Below are 19849 nucleotides of genomic sequence, written 5' to 3'. Positions count from 1 at the left end.
CGCTCAGAATCAATCAGTTGATGCTGGAAACATGCATTGACCAGTATGGTTTTGTTTTATCAATGTTTTTATTTCTACTTGATTTTACCTATTTACCCCATTGCATGACTTTTTGTGAAAGAAATTTTTATTTTATTACTACTATTATTGTTATTAAAAGTATTTTTTATTTTATTACTGTTATTGTTATTAAAAATATTTTTTATTTGTTTTATTGTTGCTCTTATTCTCATTGTTATTGTTATAATTGCTATTATTTATATTTTTATTATTGTTATTGTTATTGTTATTATTGTTATTATTAATATTGTTATTGTTATTGTTATTATTGTTATTATTAATATTGTTATTACTATTATTTTTTTATTATTGTTATTATTATTGTTGTTATTATTATTATTGTTATTATCATTATTGTTATTATTATTATTATTATTATTATTATTATTATTATTATTATTATTATTATTATTATTATTATTATTATTATTATTATTATTATTATTATTATTATTATTATTATTATTATTATTGTTTTTCTTCTTATTATTAGTTTTATTGTCATTATTATTATTATTTTATTATAATTATTATTATCATTATTATTATCATTATTATTATTTTTATTATTATTATCATCATCATTATCATTATCATTATTTTTATAATTAATATTATTGTTATCATTTCTGCACATCATGATCATCATCATGATTATCATCATCTTACTCTTATTATTTCACTTATTATTACAAGTAATAGTACAAATATTAGTACTATTAACGTGATTAGTGAGAGAACAGTCAGGAAAATAAAACTAAAAACTAAAAAGAAAAAAAAAAGAAAAAAAATGACAGGGTAAATAAGTGAGGTTCGGTAGACCAATTAATATTTTGATGAATGGTGTATATGAGAATGAACTGCATTGATTATTTGGAAGACATCTCTGTTTGTAGACCACCTTGCTTGTTGATGAAAAACCTATCAAACCTCTACTAATTAAATTGTAATGAGAAAAAGTCTGTAGACAATTCTAGAAATTTATTGTCAAATAAGGAAGTGGCGGGTCTTTGTTGGTCTTTTGAAGTTTCTGCTGATGTTGTATAACTATTTTCCTCAACTGCTTTGACAAAAAAGTACCCACAGTCATGCCAAGTTAGAGCAGCATAGTAAATAAACATTTGTTATAGAATGTCTTATGTTCTTTTATTCTCAAATCTCGTATTACAAAAGCTCTTCTCTCTGTCCAGGAGTCTTAGTGCTGCCACCATGGGTGTAAAGGAGCAAGTGGACTCGGTGATCAAGTCGGAGGAGGACTTGCGCAAATATCGAGCTCTTGTGCTGGAGAATAACCTCAAGGTTCTGCTGATATCTGACCCAAATACGGATAAATCTGCAGCAGCCTTAGATGTTCATATTGGTAAGTAGATATTGTATTATATTTAACTTGCTAAAATGAAATCTGCCAGCCAATTAATGTACAGGTCTTACCATTTTATTAAATTAATTTTTTAGTATTTTTTCTTTTCATTTTACTTTCTATATATGTTTTTGGTAATTTACCATTTATTCTCTACTGAATACTCAATATCCTATCATTGTTATAATTTTGGCAATTGTTCGGAGTAGGACACATCAGACATGTATATACCCTCTGACCTTTAAAGTTTGGCAAGTTGAGTTTTACTGGTTCTTTATTAAATAATAAAATAACAGGAAAATCTACAAACTCAGTGTTTCCAGAATATACATGGTTCGATAACCCAAGTATGGCTTTGGTACTTTGCAGAATTATTCATAGTCATTAGTGCTGTTTGATGTATATATTTGTGATTATGACAATATTTTTCCATCTCCATGTTCAGAATATATATATATGTACGTGTTTTTTTTTGTTTGTTTTTTTTTCTTTTCTTTTGTTTTCCGTTCTTTTTTTTCCCTTTTCTTTTCTTTTTTTCCTTTTCTTTTTCTTCTATTGTTTCAGTAACAATTAACATTTGGTTACACCAGTGCTTTTATTTAAATTCAGTGTTATAAATACTTTATGTAAATTTTTTTTTATTTTTCAAAACTGTAATTCATATTGATATTGTCATACTGTAAAACAGAACTAGTGTAATTAGTAATTCTTTATGGTACAGACGCACTCGCCAGAGACTAAGTCCCTAACTCCACCCAGCAAGCTTGGGGGACATGTGGGGAACTGGGTGTTTTGACAGGGATGATAAAGAGTGGGCTCAATTTGATTTCAGTGTCAGTAAATGACCAAAGTTAATTATGAATGCAATGAAATGCAACTTTTCGGAAATGCGAGCCAGACTTCCTATTTACGAAGGTCAAAGAAATGCGACTTTTCGGAAATGTGAGCAAAACTTCCTATATACATACGTCAAAGAAATGTGACTTTTTGGAAATGCGAGCCAAACTTCCTATATATGAAGGTCAAAGAAATGCGACTTTTTGGAAATGTCAAAATTTACATTTGCTAAAATCGAAGTAATTTGACTTTTCTGAAGTGTGAGTGTCTGATTATGCCGCCATATATGAATATAAGGAACTGCAAGTGCACATGGTAACCAACATAAAATTTACTCAACGGTCTAAGTTGCTGTGACTGGGCATGCCCTTCTGGCACTGCCTGAGGGGAGGGTTGATGGAGGGCTCCGCCCCCCAACAGCCCCTGGGAAACATTCTTTACACCTCGGTATGTACAGCAAGATAGAGCTGAAACAGTTCAGAAAATTATACTGCACTTCTCACAATTTCTTTCATTTAGGATGATTCCGCAAATCTGTAAAAACTCATGATCTCCAGTTTTTTATTAAATTTCGAAAAAAAAGTCAAGCACACCACCATAACACAATGACACACATCGGTCATTGTCACTGAGAAAAATAAGGTAGGTCACGGCTGTAGTCCAGAAATGTGTGTTATTTACATACTCTAAATGTGTCAAGTATCGACTGTATTGTGTGAGTAGTTTGGCAATTAATAATATTAATGAGTAAACCAAAATTGAAGATCAAAATACAAATTTTAACGTAAAAACTGCTGAGACGTGAATATATATGAAAAGTTAGTCGATAATTTTGTGCATTTTTATGGTATGATATATGGAATATTATACTTAGACTTTAATGAGTAATTAAAAATTAAACTGCTGCCTCCTGATTGGTCGTGAGGTAGTGGTGACGTAGGTGCATAGTAGGATAGAAGACGGTGTGCGAGCTGCGTGGCAACTTAATCTTTCGCGCCAAGCGAGTGGACTTGGCCGTTGGAACACTGAGTGGACTTAGGCTCTGAGCAAAGTTTTCCGCAACCCTTTTCCTTTATTTTAGAGTTACCATTCATGTCAGCAAATTACTTCTTGTACCAACCACTATTACTTTTTGACCTCTACAAGAATATTATCTTCAATTTGCCCTAACTTAGTGCGTCCATACTGTATAGATTTTCCGTGTAATTGTGTAAATGATACCATAGACCTGTCTCAAAATTTCAGGAAGTATGTCAGATCCCAGAGAACTCCCTGGGTTGGCCCATTTTTGTGAACACATGCTTTTCATGGGTACAGAAAAATATCCCTGTGAAAATGAGTACAACAAATACCTAGCAGAGCATGGGGGATCCAGTAATGCTTACACAGCTGCTGACCATACCAACTATTATTTTGATGTAGCTCCAGAAGCATTCTCTGGAGCCTTAGACAGGTAAGCGAGTACTTGACTTTAGTTGAAGGTAATGGCTAGAGATTGTACTTTTATTTTACATTTTTTTAAATTATTTCTATAAGAGGTAATGTTAGTAAGACCAGTGACCATCTTACTTCAGTCAAAGACATACAAATATTCAAGTACTTGTTGGCAAGGTAGAGCATCTAGCCATCCTTGAGACCCTAAGATCAAATAAGGAACGCAACCAGGCACTGTCTAGTCAGAGTATGTTGGTCTTTTGCTGACTGCACAGAACCCATAGCAGCCACTTGACCATTATCTCAAGTTTTAAGATTGAAGTCCTTCCATCATAGATCAAAGTAAGTTCCAAGTGGATTTGGACAGAACATAGATGATAAATTCACAAGGAAAAAGTCTGTTTTGACATCTACTAAGAGTGTTCTTGAAACTTGTACCTCTAAGATTTTGAGTGATAGTTACTTGCATTACATTTCAAATAACTGCAAATTTCAAAATCAGAATTTTCAGAGAGCATGCTCATTGAAAGCATAAAATTTTTACAATTCTTCTTGATTTTCTGCCATAATATCATATTTGTTGAATGAAAATTGGAAAATGTGTAAAAAGAAATGTCTGTTTATATACATTTATTCTGTTTTACACTATCTCTCTTTTGTGTTTCTTATTAGATTTGCGCAGTTCTTTCTGACACCACTATTTACGGAAAGTGCGGTGGATCGTGAGGTGAATGCAGTTAATTCGGAACATGAAAAAAATTTACAAAATGATTATTGGAGGTTAACACAGCTTGAAAAGGCAACTGCTGATCCAAGTCATGACTTCAGCAAGTTTAACACTGGTTAGTATTATATTTCTTATACTTATATCTAATACTATCACTAATATACCTACAAATTGAGTACAATGAGTGCTGAATCAGGGATCAGTCTCTGAATTTAGAGGTGGGTGTTGACTTATTTTTACAGTACATCAAAAACAAGCCTTGATATATTACAAAAGTTTAGTCTGAGAATAGAGGATTTATGTTAACTTTTAACCCAGTAACTGAAATATAGAGTTTACTATGGTTTAGGACAGCTGAAGCATACTATATTTTCTATAGGGAGTCCAATTATTATTATTATTTTTTTTTTTTAGGAAAACCAAAAAAATGATTTTTAACTTTGTTGCATCCCATCCAGATTTCTTGATTTCACTGTTTTCACATAAATAAAGAAAAAAGGTGGGCAGTGTGTTACAAATGTTCATTAAAAGTCAAATAAAAATTATCTAAATTATATTAAGTTAGATAAATCTGGTAGGTTGATGCTCCAGGATTAGCAGTCTGCTTAGAAGTAGACCCCACTATAGGGAGCTGGTATTGCAAGTATGGTGGGTGTGGCTGTCAGTTAGTTAAACAACATATAAATAAATAGCTTCATAATTATGCTGCATACCTTTTTACCTGAATGAAGTAGAAATGAGTATAACATTTTTTAGATGAACAGTATAGATAAAGATTCCACCAATACATTACTAATCTTATCCATTTATCCATGGTACACTAAAAATCAACAATCGTCGATCCCCCTATACTGAGTATAGGAACTTCCATGCCTTTCTAGAAGGGAATGATTACATGCAATAACCATGAGTATCACTGAATGACCTTGTAGGAACTCTTTTTGAAAATGCAAGTTTTTGCTGTGGTGTATTTTAGTGCATATAACACAAGAGTTTCCAGCATGGCTTGTGTCTTCTTTCACTTGCTGACCAAGAGGTCTTTCCCTCACCCTCCATCATCAATTCCTGTATACTTTTATTCTTATTCTGATAAGTATACTGTTTAAAATTATTAGCTCACACTTATGATTATCATATATAATTTAAGATTTTATTATCACTTTCAATGCCTTTTCAAGATGATATTCACTTGTATAATATGAATTGTTAATGCAATTATTATTGATAATATCATTGATGTATTATTAGCATTATTATTATTATTGTCATTTTTATCATCACCATTATTACTATCATCAATATCATTGTTGTCATTGTTGCATTGTTGCTGCTATTGGTTATGTCACTACAACAGAAATAATCATTCTTGATGTTAATCTGGTAATTGTTTAAGAAATGGTGATAATGATTTTAATAATAGTAATCAACATAAGCATGATTACAATGAATATCTGTTCATTGATTTTACAATGACACATAGAGTATAGTGATTAAACGCAGCAAGTGTGTTGAGAGAGTTTTACACTTTTGAGGAACGGATTCCAAGTTGTAAAGTAGCTGTATTTAAAAATTGAAAATCAAATATAACCATGCAAATGACTATCAAACAGAATACGGCATGTTTTTAATACATCATATATTGTGCAGTATATCTGTCAGGTGTAAGGTGTGAGCTCTCAAAGGTTTATCCAAGTAAAACTAACAAAGAGAAAGCTGGTGTTGCGCTTGTTCAACACATACTGTCTCTAAACATGATTATATGAATAAAAATATTCATTATTATTATTGTTATTGCTATTATTAGTGGTAATAGTATAAGTAAAAAAAAGCTGCACAAAAACACTTTCAAACATGCACACAACACATTGTCATTATCATGCATCATCCCTCTTATCTCATTACAAGCTAGCAGCTAGACAGTTTTCTCTGAAAAGTATAGTTTTGATGTGTATAGAATACACTGCCAATTCACCTGTATCTTACATTGACTTAACTGTTTTTTATACATTAAAATACATGACAGCAAAGGCTTGTATAGTTCTTAAAGAGAGTTGCTGCGAGAAAGTTCTGTGATATTCGTAATTGGTGCTATACTTGGTTCATATACTTGAGTTAGAGGGGTCAAAGATAATGGGTTGTTAATGTGCCTTTTCATACTGTAATGGTATGGTACTTTATCCTATAATTAGTGCAAGATGGTGTCTGCAAGATTTCAGCCTCTAAAGTGCATTGCTTTGTCAGAGTATATTCATTTAGCATACAGAGAGTACTGTTATTCATATTTAGCAGTTCCAATGGATAGTTATTGTAAATATATGTATAGTAGGACTAAATTTGTCTTTAATGCTTTTAAAACATGACTTTGCCAATAAGGAAGGCTAGATACTAAGTGTGAAATGATACCTGATTTTCAGGAAACAAGGAAACATTGGATACAATTCCTAAAGAGAAAGGTATAAATGTTCGAGATGCTCTGCTGGAATTTCACAAACAATGGTACTCTTCAAACATCATGGCCTTAGCTGTCTTGGGCAAAGGTAAGTGTCCTAATTATATGGTTTTGGGATTTGTATTGGAAAATATTTGTTATGGAATACAGTACAGAACCTATATTTTATCTTTAAAAGGGTTAGTCAGGTTGGTTAATGGCTTGCTCTTCTCTCTCTCTCTCTCTCTCTCTCTCTCTCTCTCTCTCTCTCTCTCTCTCTCTCTCTCTCTCTCTCTCTCTCTCTCTCTCTCTCTCTCTCTCTCTCTCTCTCTCTCTCTCTCTCTCTCTCTCTCTCTCTCTCTCTCTCTCTCTCTCTCTCTCTCTCTCTCTCTCTCTCTCTCTCTCTCTCTCTCTCTCTCTCTCTCTCTCTCTCTCTCTCTCTCTCTCTCTCTCTCTCCTCTCTCTCTCTCTCTCTCTCTCTCTCTCTCTCTCTCTCTCTCTCTCTCTCTCTCTCTCTCTCTCTCTCTCTCTCTCTCTCTCTCTCTCTCTCTCTCTCTCTCTCTCTCTCTCTCTCTCTCTCTCTCTCTCTCTCTCTCTCTCTCTCTCTCTCTCTCTCTCTCTCTCTCTCTCTCTCTCTCTCTCTCTCTCTCTCTCTCTCTCTCTCTCTCTCATCTCTCTCTCTCTCTCTCTCTCTCTCTCCCTCTCTCTCCCTCCCTCTCCCTCCCTCTCTCCCTCCCTCCCTCTCCCTCTCCCTCTCCCTCTCCCTCTCCCTCCCCTCCTCTCCTTCTCTCTCCCCCTTCTTTCCCTCTCTCTCCCCCTTCTTTCCCTCTCTCTCCCCCCTCTTTCCCTCTCTCTCCCCCCTCTTTCCCTCTCTCTCCCCCCTCTTTCCCTCTCTCTCCCCCCTCTTTCCGTCTCACTCCCCCCTCTTTCCGTCTCACTCCCCCCTCTTTCCCTCTCTCTCCCCCCTCTTTCCCGCTCTCTCCCCCCTCTTTCCCTCTCTCCCTCTCTCCCACCTCTTTCCCTCTCTCTCCCCCCTCTTTCCCTCTCACTCCCCCCTCTTTCCCTCTCTCTCCCCATCTTTCCCTCTCTCTCCCCCCTCTTTCCCTCTTCCTCTCCTCCCTTCCCTCCCTCCCTCTTTCTTATTCTTTTTTAGTGTATATACATAAATTAATTTCTCAACAGAAAGTTTAGAAGAGCTGCAAACAATGGTGCTGGAATTATTTTCTGAGGTTGAGAATAAAAATGTGACAGTCCCTGAGTGGAAGAGCCACCCCTTTGGACCCGAACAGTGTCGTAAATATGGGCAGGTTGTGCCTGTGAAGGATATTCGGAACTTGTATATCACTTTTCCGATCCCAGATCTTCATCCTCATTATAAGACAGCTGTAAGAATCAACAGATAATTGACTTGGCTTATACATTGCTGGAAGGTCATACATTGATGATGTGTTTTGATATTTTTAGTTTATTAGATGTGAAATATTTTTTGATCAGTATTTGTGTAAGAGGATTTATAAGATGGTAATGAATGACATTATTAATCCAAACATTTTCAACAGCCTGGCCACTATTTGGGGCATCTCATCGGGCATGAAGGTCCAGGGTCATTGCTCTCCTATCTTAAGGGTTGTGGATGGGTGAATTCTCTTGTTGGTGGTCAGAAGTCTGGTGCTAAAGGCTTTGCCTTCTTTGTGGTCAATGTTGATCTCACAGAAGAAGGGATCGAGCATGTGCAAGATATTGTGACAGCTGTTTTCCAGGTAATTTGATTTTTTCATTCACTTCTGATATTTTTTCACTATTTTTCTTTTTTGATGTATGTTTTGTAAGACTAGAAAATTATTCAGCTGTGCAGGGAAGACAGTTTGAAAATTGCACAGATAACTGGTTTATTTATTTATTTTTTAACAGATCAGTTTTGTGCTAGAAACCTTAGCATGTAAAGTTGCTATTTAGAGACCATGGCATAAACTTTGGAGTGCTAGTACATGGAAGTGACATGGAGTAAAACAGAAATATAGTAGATCTTCAGTGTCTTATTGGTTGATTAGTTATTTATTTTGAACTTTTCTTTCTCTGCAAACATAGGCACATAAGCACATTACCAAGTATAGTCAAACAGGCACTCCACATATTATGGGTTATTTTAATTTAGCTTGAAGGGACTAATATTAAACTTTAATTTCTCAACAGTGATTGTTCTGCCTCAGAGCAGATCAACCACAGTCACCAGTCACATATTATTATATAGGATCAGTTGTGACACATCTTTAATTCTCTTGCAGAGCATATGAAAGAACAGCTTTAATCTAGATATATGCAACTATACTTTAACTTCAAAACACTTTTGACAAGCAGTCAAGAAAGCCTATTAAGTGCCTTTCATCAAAAATCCATGTTAAGTTTCAGCTCCCCCAACAAAGAAAGAGGAGCAAGGAACCATTGTGCAGATGTAACATTCAGTGGTTTATTTGAAATCCTGCTAGGATAAAGTTGAGACTTGAAAATTTCTGTGCAGAAGCACAACTCTTAGTAAACTTTTCACAGACCAAATTTTCACAAAAGTTAAGCATACCAAAATTACATTCTTGGTGTATGTGGAATCCATGGCTTATTCATCATATATTTAATATTATTATTATTATTTTTTACTTTTGCAGTACCTGAACTTACTGAGAAGAGAAGGTTCGCAGGAGTGGGTGTTTGAAGAGTGTAAAGACCTCAGTGCCATGACATTCCGCTTTAAGGATAAGGAACGTCCCCAGAGTTACACTTGTGCTCTGGCGGAACAGCTGCATGTATGTAGTGTTGGATCTTTTGATGTATTTTATTAGCATTTGTGATGATATATTTGATTATCATCATTATTTTATGCAATAATATACTTGAAAACATATTTTTGTATGTAATTAAAATGATCTTTTCAGTATTACCCACTGGAAGAGGTGCTTTGTGGTGGATACCTGTTAAGTGAATACCAGCCAAAACTTATTGACATGGTTCTAACTCATCTTCAGCCTACCAATATCCGGTAATTTATAGAATAATTTTCTAGATGTTGAAGAGCTGAGTGTTCTCTTTCCTGTGATTTGAATATGTATATTGCCTCATACTACATCATGCTTTTATGGTCTGTTTATGTGACTTCCAGAATTGCCGTTGTTGGGAAAGCTCTTGCAGAGAAGGCAACGGATGTTGAGAAATGGTATGGGACACAGTACAAGATGGATAACATTAAGAATGACCAACTTGAACAGTGGGAAAAAGCTGGGTTCAATGAGTTGCTGAAGTTACCAACCAAAAATGAATTTGTTCCTACAAACTTTGAGTTGTTTACAGATGAAAAGGTAATAATCGTATGTTTAAATCCATGGACTTTTTTGTTATCATTATTTGGCAAATATCTGCTATAGGCATATATCTAATTTGATCTGGTTATTTTGCATTATCTTTAATAATGAAGTGTCATACACACTCCTGAATAGTTTGTGCTTTTCAGAATGGAAAGACTTTGCCAGAGATGATTAGCGAGTCTCCCTTGGCTAGAATTTGGTTCAAGCAAGATGATGAATTCAAGCTGCCGAAATCTGTTGTGTATGCAGAACTTTTTAGGTATGTTATTTATATGCTTGTTGTATCAGTTTTGTCTTCAGCCCAACTTGCGCTTTCGAGATTAGTCCCAGGGCCATCTCTGGTCACCCAGCCTTCTTTATTGCTTACAATACAATTACTTATCAAGCTTAGCTTTAAAAATTTCTAAGATGATCATGGACTATAGATAATCATTGACTGTAGGAAAACAATAGTATTTCATAAAGATTGTCTCAGTTTCTGGCTCCCTTGTATCACCAGACTGCATACTTGGCCCTGGCTAAAAGGGTGATTGTCTGGTTCCAGATTCAGATAAAAAAGAAAATTAATTTCCAATAATTTTATGCAAGTTTATGTTATATTGTAGGAATTTGGTATGTTATTGGACTTTATTAATATTCCCTAAGAGATCCCAGGATAGTGCAGGAGAATTATACATAACTTCAGTGAACTATCTTGTTAGGAAAACTGAGGGGGACATTCAATGAATTATGCTGTCAAAGAATCTCCATGTCTGGAATGTTCAGAAGTAACTTTTGTTTGAATAGTCATATTGAACCATGGACATGAGTGCGGTGTTGGCACACAACGACAGTTTCCCGTTTGCACCTGGCTTGTTTGGTAGTTTGCAAGCAACACTTGGTACCTAAAGGCTTTTATTTTGATAAAATGTTTGAAAATATAAAAATTTTAGAGATTTACTTTCACTTTAGGTGTTATCACCTAAAAGCTTAACCATAGAAATGAAGCCTCTACTATTGGAGAAAAATAAGCTTTGTCCGATGAGCTGATGGCGTGGGAAAGGTCATGATGTGATGCCACCAGCTACTTTGTCCAGAAACAGCCATGACATCACGGGAGGTGCCACCTGTGGAGGAAAGTTTAATGACAGGATTTTTATTTAATATTTGGCCTGGTTTCCTTTTTGTAATATTTTGAAAAGCTTCAATTTCAGTTGTTTATCCATTTCTTTTTCAGTCCTTTGGCCTACCTGGACCCTCACCACACCAATCTACTGCACATGTTTGCACAACTGTTTCGGGATGCACTCACTGAATACACTTATGCTGCTGAGTTGGCTGGACTTGTGTATTCCTTGTCCAATACTAAGTATGGTCTTACAGTAAGTATCTTACAGATTAATTTGTAATCATTGTTGGGTACATATTTTCCAGGAAAAGTTCTGCAAAGATATTTTTGTTAATGATCTTATATTTGAGCATCTTATGTCTTCAAAGATTTAAAGCAATAATAATGATAAATCAATCCTTATTGTGTTACAGCTGAACGTCAAGGGTTACAACGACAAACAACATGTATTGCTGGAGAAGATCATGGAACGCATGACTTCATTCACTGTTGATCCAAAGCGTTTTGAGATTCTTAAAGATGCTGTAGGTTCATTAGATTAAGTGTAGTACAATTGAACTCGTACTATATACACTAAAAGTTTGATATACAACAAGTAGATAAAAAAGTAAAGATTCTCAACATATATTTTTATTTGTATTATCTTTCTGCTACTTAATTGCATGCATTTTCCTAATATGTATGTAAATGACTGTATAATTTCCTTGGCAGTATGTCCGTGCCTTACGTAACTTCAGAGCGGATCAACCACATCAACATGTTGTATTTTATACATCCTTATTGCTGGCAGAACATGGTTGGACAAAGGAGGAGCTTTTGAATGCTACTGCAGGTAAACACACATGTACATCTACATATACTTATGCTAACACAGTGGACACAATCAAACCCCCACACCCATACCCATACCCACCCACAGACACACCAATACCCATGCAGACACTCTCACACTCACAGCTACCTAGACCTACCCACCCTCACCCATACCAGCACATATGTTTTCATAAATGCATTCATGTATTCAGCATATGCACATGCATGCTCACCCACACACTTGCACACCTACTTGTATGCATCCGCATACGCTCATACGCATATGTACATGCATGCTCACCCACACTCATGCATACCCACATGCAAAGACATACACCCACATGCACATACTCACACCCACGTGCACACATGCACACACACACACACACCCATCCACTCAAACACCCACCCACCCAACCAAGCCATCCACCCAAACCATTCACCCACATGCATGCATGCGCACAGGTAGACATGCATGCACACATACACAGCCGCACATGCACACACACATGCACACACATACGCATACATGTACACACACACACGCACACAGATGTGTGTGCACACACAGATATGCGCACATACACACACATACACACACACACACGTACACACACGTACACACACGTACACACACGTACACACATGTACACACATGTACACACGTACACACACACACACGCACACACACACACACGCACACACACACACACACACGTACACACACACACACACACACACACACACACACACACACACACACACACACACACACACACGTACACACACACACGTACACACACACACACACACACACGTACACACACACACACACACACACGTACACACACACACACACACACACACACACACGTACACACACACACACACACACACACTCACACACACGTACTCACACACACACGCACGCACTCACACTCGCACACACACACGTACACACACACACGTACACACCCTCACACACACACGCACGTACACAAACCCACACACACACACACACACGTACACACACGTACACACCCTCACACACACACGTACACACACACACGTACACACACACACATATGTACACACACACATACGTACACACACACATACGTACACACACACATACGTACACACACATACGAACACACACACGCACGCACACACACACACACACACACACACACACACACACACACACACACACACACACACACACACACACACACACACACACACACACACACACACACACACACACACACACACACACACACACACACACACACACACACACACACACACACACACACACACACACACACACACACACACACACACACACACACACACACACACACACTGATTCCGTTTTATTAAGGGTTAATTTTTTTTTATCTAAATATTTTTTTCTTATTCTCAGCCTGGAGGAGGAGGAAAATATATCTAGTAAATATACTTAGTACAGATCAGTTAAAGAATCCGGGAAGAGCCGGGCAAATGTTTAAAAGAGTAGAGTAGTAGAAAATTATAGGTAGGGAATTTATTTTTTTTTATAATCAGAATGGAAGTTAAAGTGAAAGAATTTGAAGAGGAATGAGTAATAGGGAGAAAAATTATATACAAGCGTTATTTGGCCCCTAAGAGTGGCGAGCTTTGTGTGTTCCCTCAGAGCTTTTCAGGTTTCATCAGGGCAAATTTGGGTTGCTGGCATTTCAAGTACTTGCTTTTATGCAAATGTATATTATATTATGTATATCAGATATACAGAACAAGTCATTTGTTAACGATACTAATTTTTCATTTCTCATTTTTCATCAGAGCTGACAGTGGAGGCTCTAGAGGCCTTTATCCCAAGGTTCCTTTCAAATCTCCATATAGAAATGTTAGTGCACGGAAATGCAACAAGAGATGCCGCAATGCGCATGTCTTCTATCATCCAGAAACACCTGACTGACAAGGCACACACCAAACCTCTCCTTACTTCCCAGTTGACTCGGCAAAGAGAGTACCAATTGAAGGATGGCAAGTATGCACAAGATTATGTAGAAAAAAGTGACATTGTGAATTGTGTGGTATATATTCTTGGGGATAAGGAATTGATGATTGCTTTGTTGACTGGAGTGCTTTTTCTTTTTCATTACCGTATTCTTTACTTTGTAAATATATATCGATTATGGATGTGAAGATTTAAAGGAAATGTAAACAATTTGTGAATATTGATAATTATATTTCTACTTTTCTTTTTTGCATTATTGATGTGGCAAGTTTTGATTGACATCTCAGGAATATGTAATTGCATATAAATATATATGTTAATAATTAACTTTAAATTTTAGAGCAAGTAGACATGTATCTTAGGTCTGCTTAAGGAAAATCACAGGTGCAAGATTATCTTATTTTTTTGTCTATTCATGATCAAATATAATTTTTTTCTCGTGATATTCAGCCACTTTAAGATGCTTCTCTTTGGTATTTGGCTTTTACATTTGAAATATTTTAAATAGATTGATGTTTGAAAAATATTTTGTATTCATATTAATGCATGAATAGGAGCACTAGGGGTAATTTAATATATTGTTATTAAAAGGTTAATACATTATTGACTATTCAAGTAATCAGCATTTTTGCATCACAAATTATGCTCTGACTGTATCACTGCCTATAAATGCATACAGTTTATTGCATTATGTATATCATATATGATATTGCAATTTATGTGATAGATATTCCCTCATAGTGTCCCAATCATGATTGTTTACAAAAATGAATGCGTTAGACACATACCATGTACATGTGCAAAATAGAAGTTGCTGAATTAATAGATAATTGTGTGGTAAGTTTTTGTTTCTGTGTTTATCAGAGTAGGCCTATGAAGTTTTGGTCTAAAAATAACAAATGTACCTAGAGAATTGGCTTTTCTTACTTTTCATTGATTAGTTTTGGTATTTTGTTTCATTAGTTATATTTTGACAATGAATATTTTATTCCAGGAAGCAGCTTAGTGTATCAAGCTGAGAATGCTGTCCATCGTGACTCGGCTATTGAAACCTTTTTCCAGTGTGGCATGCAGGGAACACACCCAAATATGTTGCTGGAATTACTCTGTCAAATCTTCGCTGAGCCTGCATTTGATGAGCTAAGAACCAAGGTGAGACAACTCTTTTTTTTTAGTCCTGTGTTGCCATGAAGGAAGTTGAAGATTCCTGTCAAAAGTGTTTTGAAAAATGTTTGTAATGACCACAATACCCAACGTCTCAAGGATGGCAAAAATGTTGAAAAGCCTAAGCTTTAGGGCCACACACAAACGTAGCTATATTTTCCACGATAACTTCTGGTGGGTCTCTTGGATATAGGCTTGTATGAAGTAATGGGGTCTTATTTTTGGCAAAAATTCTCCCAATTTGTCTCCACCATGGTACAAAGTCTGGATAATAAAATGAATATAAACTCTGATTAAATGAAAAAATGTCCTAAATGAGATGGACATTTCTGACATGGCTTGGCATATTTGCCATCCAGAGGTAAAGGGCTAATAGTTCAGATACAGTTAACTTCTTTATTTTTATTTCCTTTCTTGTTCTCCCCCCCCCCCCCTTCTGTATACATCCTACTTTGCCTCCTTCTTGTCTTCCTTTTGTTCCTTCTTTTACCTGCTTGACCTATTCTTTCACTTCCTCAGCCTCATAGCAGTCACAGTATAAAGTGTTTTTTGATAAAATTTGAATCTAAACATGACTGAGGGATGAAATTAAGAGCCTTGTTTGGATTTTCAGGAACAACTGGGCTACATTGTGTGGTGTGGTGTCCGAAGGGCTAATGGAACCCAGGGCCTGAGGATCATAGTCCAAGGTGACCGTCACCCACAGTACTTAGACTCCAGGATAGAGGCCTTCCTTCACAAAATGGGTGTAAGATTGGCTTCTGAAAATTCTTAGAATCTAATTATGTAGTAATATCACTGTTAGAATTGATTTAAAAACATGATGATTTGCTAATGTTTTATTTAGACAAGAAATAGGTACCTGTTTTGTCTTTATCAATAGGGAATGAATAGAAATGTATAGTAAATCTGATGTATCAGCATACAATATTGATAATACAATAGTTAGTGAGTCATGTCTAAGTACATTATAGAAGTTAAAGTACACATTTTCTCTTACTGCATGTTTCCCTTTATTCCTTTTAGTATTAGTTTGTTAAAAATACTTATTACTTTGGTAACAATTATTGTAAAGTAATTTTCTTTTTGTGTTGTTACTGTGTAAAAGAGTTTACCTAGTTATCCTTTTATAGTTAGTCAAAGGCAGAGACTTCTTACAGGAACGCTTGGAGAGCATCTCAGATGAGGAATTCATGCGGCACAGAGATGCATTAGCAAGTCGCCGTCTAGAAAGGCCAAAGAAGCTCGCACATATGACATCCATCTGGTGGGCTGAGATCACCTCCAATCAGTATAACTTTGACAGAGACACAATTGAGGTGGCACACTTGAAGACACTCACCAAACAAAATATTGTTGATTTCTATAAGGTCAGTTGTGAAGAATGTATGGATGTTTTTTTCACCTTATAATTACATAACTGCTGATTGTATAGTCATAAGTTGCAAGATAGGAAAGTGTGTACATGTTAGGCAAGCTAATTGACTTCTGTATTCATTCTAAAGTGAACAAAATATTGAACAAGAATAAGGTGCTTTAGATGTCTTAGTTGTGATAATAGTCACAGTACAAGACTAATTCAAGAGTATTTCTCCTAACACTCAACCCAAAAGAGCACATCAAGTTATCTTTGACTATATGTGACTTATGTACCCTTGCTGCAGGCTTGTATTGCAAGTTATGCCGAAGAGAGGAAGAAGCTGTCGGTGCAAGTAGTGTCAGTTTCTCCCGGAGGAGCAGGGGATGTGGAGCGCACCGGCCAACCATCCACCCAGCCAGATGATGGACTCTCACAGCCTCCAACACTCACAGAGGTGAGTGAATTTACAATCATTTTCATTTTCATCATTCTAGTAATATTGATGAATATGATTACTGTTGTTATTGTTTTTGTTATTGTTATTTTTGTTATCATTATTGTTATTATTAATACTATTATTATTATTATTATTGTCATTATCATCATAATTTTTCAAAGCTTTTATGATTAATATTTCTTTTCTTTTTACTATTACAATTATTATTATTACAATGATGATTATGACGATGACAATTATTAAAACTACTACTATTATTATTACTATGATTGTTGTTATTATTGTATTTTTATTATTGTCATTGTTATCATCATTATTCTTACTAATATTAATTGAATTTTTATTATTGTCTTATTATTAATATTTACTTTATTATTTTTATAATTATTATTATTATATTCTTTATTATTATTGTAATTTTTATTATATTCAATCCCTTGGATCTGGGTGCTTCCCTGCCCACACATGGCCCAAAATCCAGACTTTAGGCTTTCTTGAGAGGCCAGTCTGACTGGTATGTGGCTTGTAGGCCGGGCGCACACGAACACTCATATGCGATGACGAGAGTCGATGCCTTTCCTTTGCAATGTTGTTTTTATGCATTAGCATTTTTTGCTTTTTTGCCATTTTCTAATATCTATATTTGTCATTTGATATGTACCCAAATGGTGAATGCACGGACACCATATCATCTCTCTAGGTAGTTCATAACTCGGTGCAATGATTATGAAAATAAGTAACATTTTGTTATTTGTATTTTTTTTTGTGTGCTTTTTTTTTTTTTTTATTCATCTTAGTTTTTCGTCATGGTTGGCGGGGATAGGATCCCGAGCATGGAAACAGGTGTCCTCCCTGTAACATTTCACACTTGGTTATTGATGGAAATAATGCAAGAGGCCCTTCCTATATGCACACTGAATCTAATCACCCTTCAAGAGCCTTGTGCACTTTGTGGCGAGTTATTTTTGTCACCCTGGCCTTTGGCAAAAATTCTCATGACAACATGTTTACATATTCTTCACCTGAACCAAACTTTTGGATGAGGTGATGGTCACATCATCTGGATTGTTGGGGATAATATTGATATACTATGATTATTATTGTTCCTATTATGATAAGATTGTTATGATAATGATTATGATGATCATCATCAATCATCATCATCATTACTATAACTATTTTATTATTATTATCATTATTGTTGTTGTTATTATCATTATTATTATTATTATTATTATTATTATTATTATTATTATTGTTATCATCATCATCATCATCATTTTTATCACCATCATTATTATCATTCTAGTAATAGTAATAGTGATGATGATGATGATGATGAGGATTGTTTTTATTATTAATATTATTATTGTTGTTAGAATCAAAAGAAACCATCACCATTGTATTTCTGTTTTGATTTTGAGAAATTCCATTTCAGGCTGAGAACATCACGGATATATCAGAATTCAAGCAGGGACTCCCACTCTACCCTCTGATGAGACCCTTCACTCCGTTCACAAAAACCTCGAAGTCCAAACTGTAATAAGTAATTTCATTTTGAAATAGAACCTCTTGCTTCTATCAAGTTGATAACTTTCTCTACATATTGTACTCAGAGAACTATGAAATAAATAATAAAATTTATTGTTTGTTTGATATATCCAGATTCTTAGGTATTTGTGGATGCAGCTTCATGTTTTTGCACCCATTAGATTATTGTTTGTTTCCACTATACTGTTATTTGAATAAAAAGGTGTTTGATATTTATGGATGCATTTCATACCTTCTTTTTATATGTATGTTTTGGAAGGAGGTGTTTTAGTGAAGTCACAAATCCTGTAGCCATGACACTTTTTTCTTGTCATATTTTTTTAAGAATTGTTTAAGGAATGTTATCTCTGTCAGTAAGGTTTATTTGTATAGTTGGAAATTTTATTTTTTCCTTGAAGTCTTTAATGACCTATATATGTAAATAGAAGCTTCTTTTTATGATGGGTTTATATATTTTTATATTAGAAATGCTTTTGTTATTTTGATGGTCAGAATTATTTTCCGAATGTTATTCCTCATAGCAGACTGTAATTGGAATATTGAAAATAAACAGATTAATCATAATGTTAATGTATTTTTTCCATTCCTAATTTTCAACAATATTGGGACAACTGAAGACTCTGCTCCTCACTGGCTTGAAGTACTTATCATACCTTTTCTTAAACCTAAGAAATCCGGCAGCCTCTGTCAAGTTTACCATGCAATTGCTTCGACTAGCTGTTTATGCAAATTGCTATAAAGAATGGTAAACCTATGCCTAATGTGGTACCTTGAATCCCAGCCTTCTCTTCCCTATAATTTGGATTCTGTTGAGCTTAAAGTACAGCTGGCCCACATGGACATTTTAAAAATTGCATCACATCAGCCTTTGCATGCCATAACTCAGTATGAGCCATTTTCTTTGACCAGGAAAAGGTATAAGGTACTATATGGTGATAACCACATTCTTCAGCAACTATCATTTCATGGCATGCGAGGGAACATGGGTGTATTCAATAATTTCTTCCTTTCGAAGAGTACCTTCTGAGTAAAACTTGCCTCTTTAACTTCATAATTTCCTTAATTTGAAGGTGTAATACAAAGCATTGTGCTCAGCACCATATTATTCTATCTTGCCATAAACAGCTTAATTTCTACTACCAGGCATCTGATCCTCCCTGTATGTAGATAATTTTACCATCTATGCCTTGGG

The 19849-nt window shown here is 35.3% G+C and overlaps 1 protein-coding gene across 4 annotated transcripts in view; it reads left to right on the top strand.

The window, feature by feature from the left end:
• Positions 1-18750, top strand: part of Ide (Insulin degrading metalloproteinase) — a 20681-nt gene extending 1931 nt beyond the window's left edge. For 2 of the 4 annotated variants that reach the window (XM_070132769.1, XM_070132767.1), the window contains exons 2-20: positions 1251-1420; positions 3503-3710; positions 4364-4533; positions 6833-6955; positions 8029-8231; positions 8406-8606; positions 9507-9644; positions 9774-9877; positions 9998-10193; positions 10346-10458; positions 11416-11560; positions 11721-11831; positions 12019-12139; positions 13948-14151; positions 15120-15277; positions 15903-16037; positions 16450-16659; positions 16954-17103; positions 18545-18750. In XM_070132769.1, the coding sequence (XP_069988870.1) occupies positions 1270-1420; positions 3503-3710; positions 4364-4533; positions 6833-6955; positions 8029-8231; positions 8406-8606; positions 9507-9644; positions 9774-9877; positions 9998-10193; positions 10346-10458; positions 11416-11560; positions 11721-11831; positions 12019-12139; positions 13948-14151; positions 15120-15277; positions 15903-16037; positions 16450-16659; positions 16954-17103; positions 18545-18649 (2946 nt within the window). In that variant the 5' untranslated portion in view covers positions 1251-1269 and the 3' untranslated portion in view covers positions 18650-18750. Of the gene's footprint in view, positions 1-1250; positions 1421-3502; positions 3711-4363; positions 4534-6832; positions 6956-8028; positions 8232-8405; positions 8607-9506; positions 9645-9773; positions 9878-9997; positions 10194-10345; positions 10459-11415; positions 11561-11720; positions 11832-12018; positions 12140-13947; positions 14156-15119; positions 15278-15902; positions 16038-16449; positions 16660-16953; positions 17104-18544 lie in introns of all 4 variants that reach the window. The other 2 variants (XM_070132770.1, XM_070132768.1) reach the window with 1 other exon arrangement.
• The last annotated feature ends 1099 nt before the right edge of the window (positions 18751-19849 follow it).

The sequence above is a fragment of the Penaeus vannamei genome, chromosome 18 (genome assembly GCF_042767895.1).
Source record: "Penaeus vannamei isolate JL-2024 chromosome 18, ASM4276789v1, whole genome shotgun sequence".
Classification (NCBI taxonomy): Eukaryota; Metazoa; Arthropoda; class Malacostraca; order Decapoda; family Penaeidae; genus Penaeus; species Penaeus vannamei.
The sequence above is the reverse complement of the archived record's forward strand: the minus strand, read 5'-3'. Positions and strand labels throughout refer to the sequence as shown.